This window comes from Cryptomeria japonica, chromosome 11, assembly GCF_030272615.1.
Source record: "Cryptomeria japonica chromosome 11, Sugi_1.0, whole genome shotgun sequence".
NCBI lineage: Eukaryota > Viridiplantae > Streptophyta > Pinopsida > Cupressales > Cupressaceae > Cryptomeria > Cryptomeria japonica.
This window is the reverse complement of record NC_081415.1, coordinates 650,590,997-650,593,543: the sequence shown is the minus strand read 5'-3', so window position 1 is coordinate 650,593,543 and position 2,547 is coordinate 650,590,997. Positions and strand designations below refer to the sequence as shown.

Sequence of the window (2,547 nt, the reverse complement as noted above, 5' to 3'; positions counted from 1 at the left end):
ATTTGTTTAAATCCTTATCCCAAGTCAACTTGGTTCAAATTTCTCAAATATAAATATGAACCCAATACAACTTACTTTCAATTAGCACTTCTTACCAAATCAATATGAAGTATTCAAATAGTGATGTTAGAGTAACATAGAAAAGGACAAACCCTAATTTATTTTAAATAATAACTAATTAGAGCACTCACCTATTAAAAGCATGCTCAAACATCTATGCACATTGAATTAACATCTCCTATTCATTTAATTTTTTTACTTGATATGTTTTTCAATTTATTTATTTAAACTAATCCAAAAATTTAACTAATTTAGAAAGAAGAGATCAAGCTAATTCCAATATCTAACCTTATTAACTCAATAGTCTTTTTAAACACCACCAAACTCAAATAATATAACAAACCAAGATATGAAGATCAAAAGTGCAAAGTTCAAAACCACATCAAAGTTTTGGAATCACAAAATTACATCAAAATTATAACACAAAGATCACTTCTATACATAGAAGATTGAAGCAAAACAAAGTGCATGTCATTTTTCCATGAAATCTATTGTCTAAAATAGATATTATTAGTGAAATCTATTATATTTTCTTAAGTCCAAAATATAATTCTATTAATTCAAGAATCTTTTTAAATGCCACCAAACTCATATATGAAAGTCAAAAGTGCAAAGTTTAGATAACACATCAAAATTTTGAAATTACAAATATTGGATCAACACTATAAACACATAGATCACTTCTACACATACAAGATTGAAGCAAAACAAAGCCCATATCATTTTGAATGAAATCTATTGTCTAAAATATTCTAATTCATCTAATTCAACTAATTTGCTATTATAATTATTTACTCTAAATTAAAAAAATAACTTTATTTTCATTTCAATATTTGGATGCCCGCATACACACAGTGTCAAATTGTTAAGGAATATATCCTATTTAACTTTATTGATAAAGTGATCATACAATGTACAAAAAAGGAAGGTGGTAGGTGAGGAGGCACAGACAGTCTTTCCATAAAAGGCTTAAATACCTGCTGTACTGGTCAGTGTACATGCAAATCTGCACCTTTAGTTGTTTGAATTTTCTGTGAAGCCCTTCGTTCAAACTGTAAAACTTCAAAGTTGACGCGTATGTACGCTTTTAATCAAACAGAGCCACGTTTTTCCAGCTGTTCCAACTGTCCCTCTGCAATCCCTACGCTCTTCCTGTTCAAATAATTTATAAAGCTGTAAGTTTTAAGTGATCTGTCTCAGTGCACTTTAATTCCACAAATAAAATTTTACACATTTCCAACTCAAACTCTCTAAATTTATACTTATTTCTATTTCTTCTCTCCAAATTCTGAAAAACATTACTAAAAATTTAGTAAGTAATCTAACCACACACAATTCATGCAATAATTCTTCATACATTGCAGAAGATTTCTTCCGACGACCGAACAGCTGCCGGCAAAGGCGTTTCACAAAATTCCTTTTCTTAACACCCTGATTTTCGCCAATATCTTCTTCAACACATCTGTAAACCCCAAAAATTTCAAGGTTCTGTTTTCCATTCGAAATTCGCCCAAATTCCTGGTGAACTCCATCTAGATCTGGACAAAAGCGAGTAAATTTCACAGATTGGGGTTTAATGGCAGCATGAAAGATCTCCTCCTCGGTCATTTCAGCATTATAAGGAAGAGGAGGAGAGTAGGTGAGCCCTGACATGTAAATATCTCTCATTCCACCAATACCTTTGATATCCTCTGCTTTGCAAGGGGAGCCGCGCTCCCTCATGGCCATGGCTCTCTGTACTGCAGCACCTAGCCTGTAACCATAAAAATTTCCTCCACCTTTGTCTTCTGGCATTCCTTCGGCCGTACCAGCAGAAACAGGGGCGTAGGTTTCTGCGCCATTAAAGAAAGCGTAAACCCCTTGAGAATCGCTGTGCTTTCGACTGTGGTGAAGCCGGGCATATTTCATCATTCTCAGAATATTTGCTGTGGCAGAACACAGTAAATGGGCTGTGTATATATATAATTAGTATCTCCTCCAGAATACGGGGTTTTTGGGTAAAGCCGTGCATCTATCTGATACCTTTGCTGCGTTACCGACCACCTTTTAATGTGTCCTTACGCGCCAAACGCCTTTCCCTCGGAGACCACCCTCCGTTCACCGAGCCGCATATTTAGGAAGAAAGAAAACTTTTTAACATTCCCTAGGTTAACGATAGTCTATGGGATAATGGGAGAGACACAATCTTTGGTTCAAAATATGATATTAATAGCTTATTTAAAAAAAAGACACATGGCTTGATCATATCTTTTTGCTCTCCTATTTACTTGCTTAGAATTTTGCTTATGAATTTTATTTGTAAAAAATATTACCTTTGCAAAAATATTACCTATAATTTCATTTACAAAATGATTTAAGAAGATTACATAAAAATAAGCACTCATTTGACTATCCATGGGGCCATGCCCTAAGGTTAACTTAGGTTAATCTAATAGAAGAGCACAATAATTATAGTTCTAATAATTGGTCACTTGTGCATCCAACCTT

General features: G+C 33.8%; 1 protein-coding gene across 1 annotated transcript; it reads right to left on the bottom strand.

Annotated features, from left to right (window-relative positions):
* Positions 1-917: 917 nt before the first annotated feature.
* LOC131039941 (uncharacterized) lies at positions 918-2,139 on the bottom strand. Its single transcript, XM_057972786.2, has 2 exons — positions 1,418-2,139; positions 918-1,212 (listed from the first exon to the last, which is right to left on the bottom strand). The coding sequence occupies exons 1-2, from the start codon at positions 1,969-1,971 to the stop codon at positions 1,152-1,154; spliced, it is 615 nt and encodes a 204-aa protein (XP_057828769.2). The 5' UTR covers positions 1,972-2,139; the 3' UTR covers positions 918-1,151.
* Between the last annotated feature and the right edge of the window lie 408 nt (positions 2,140-2,547).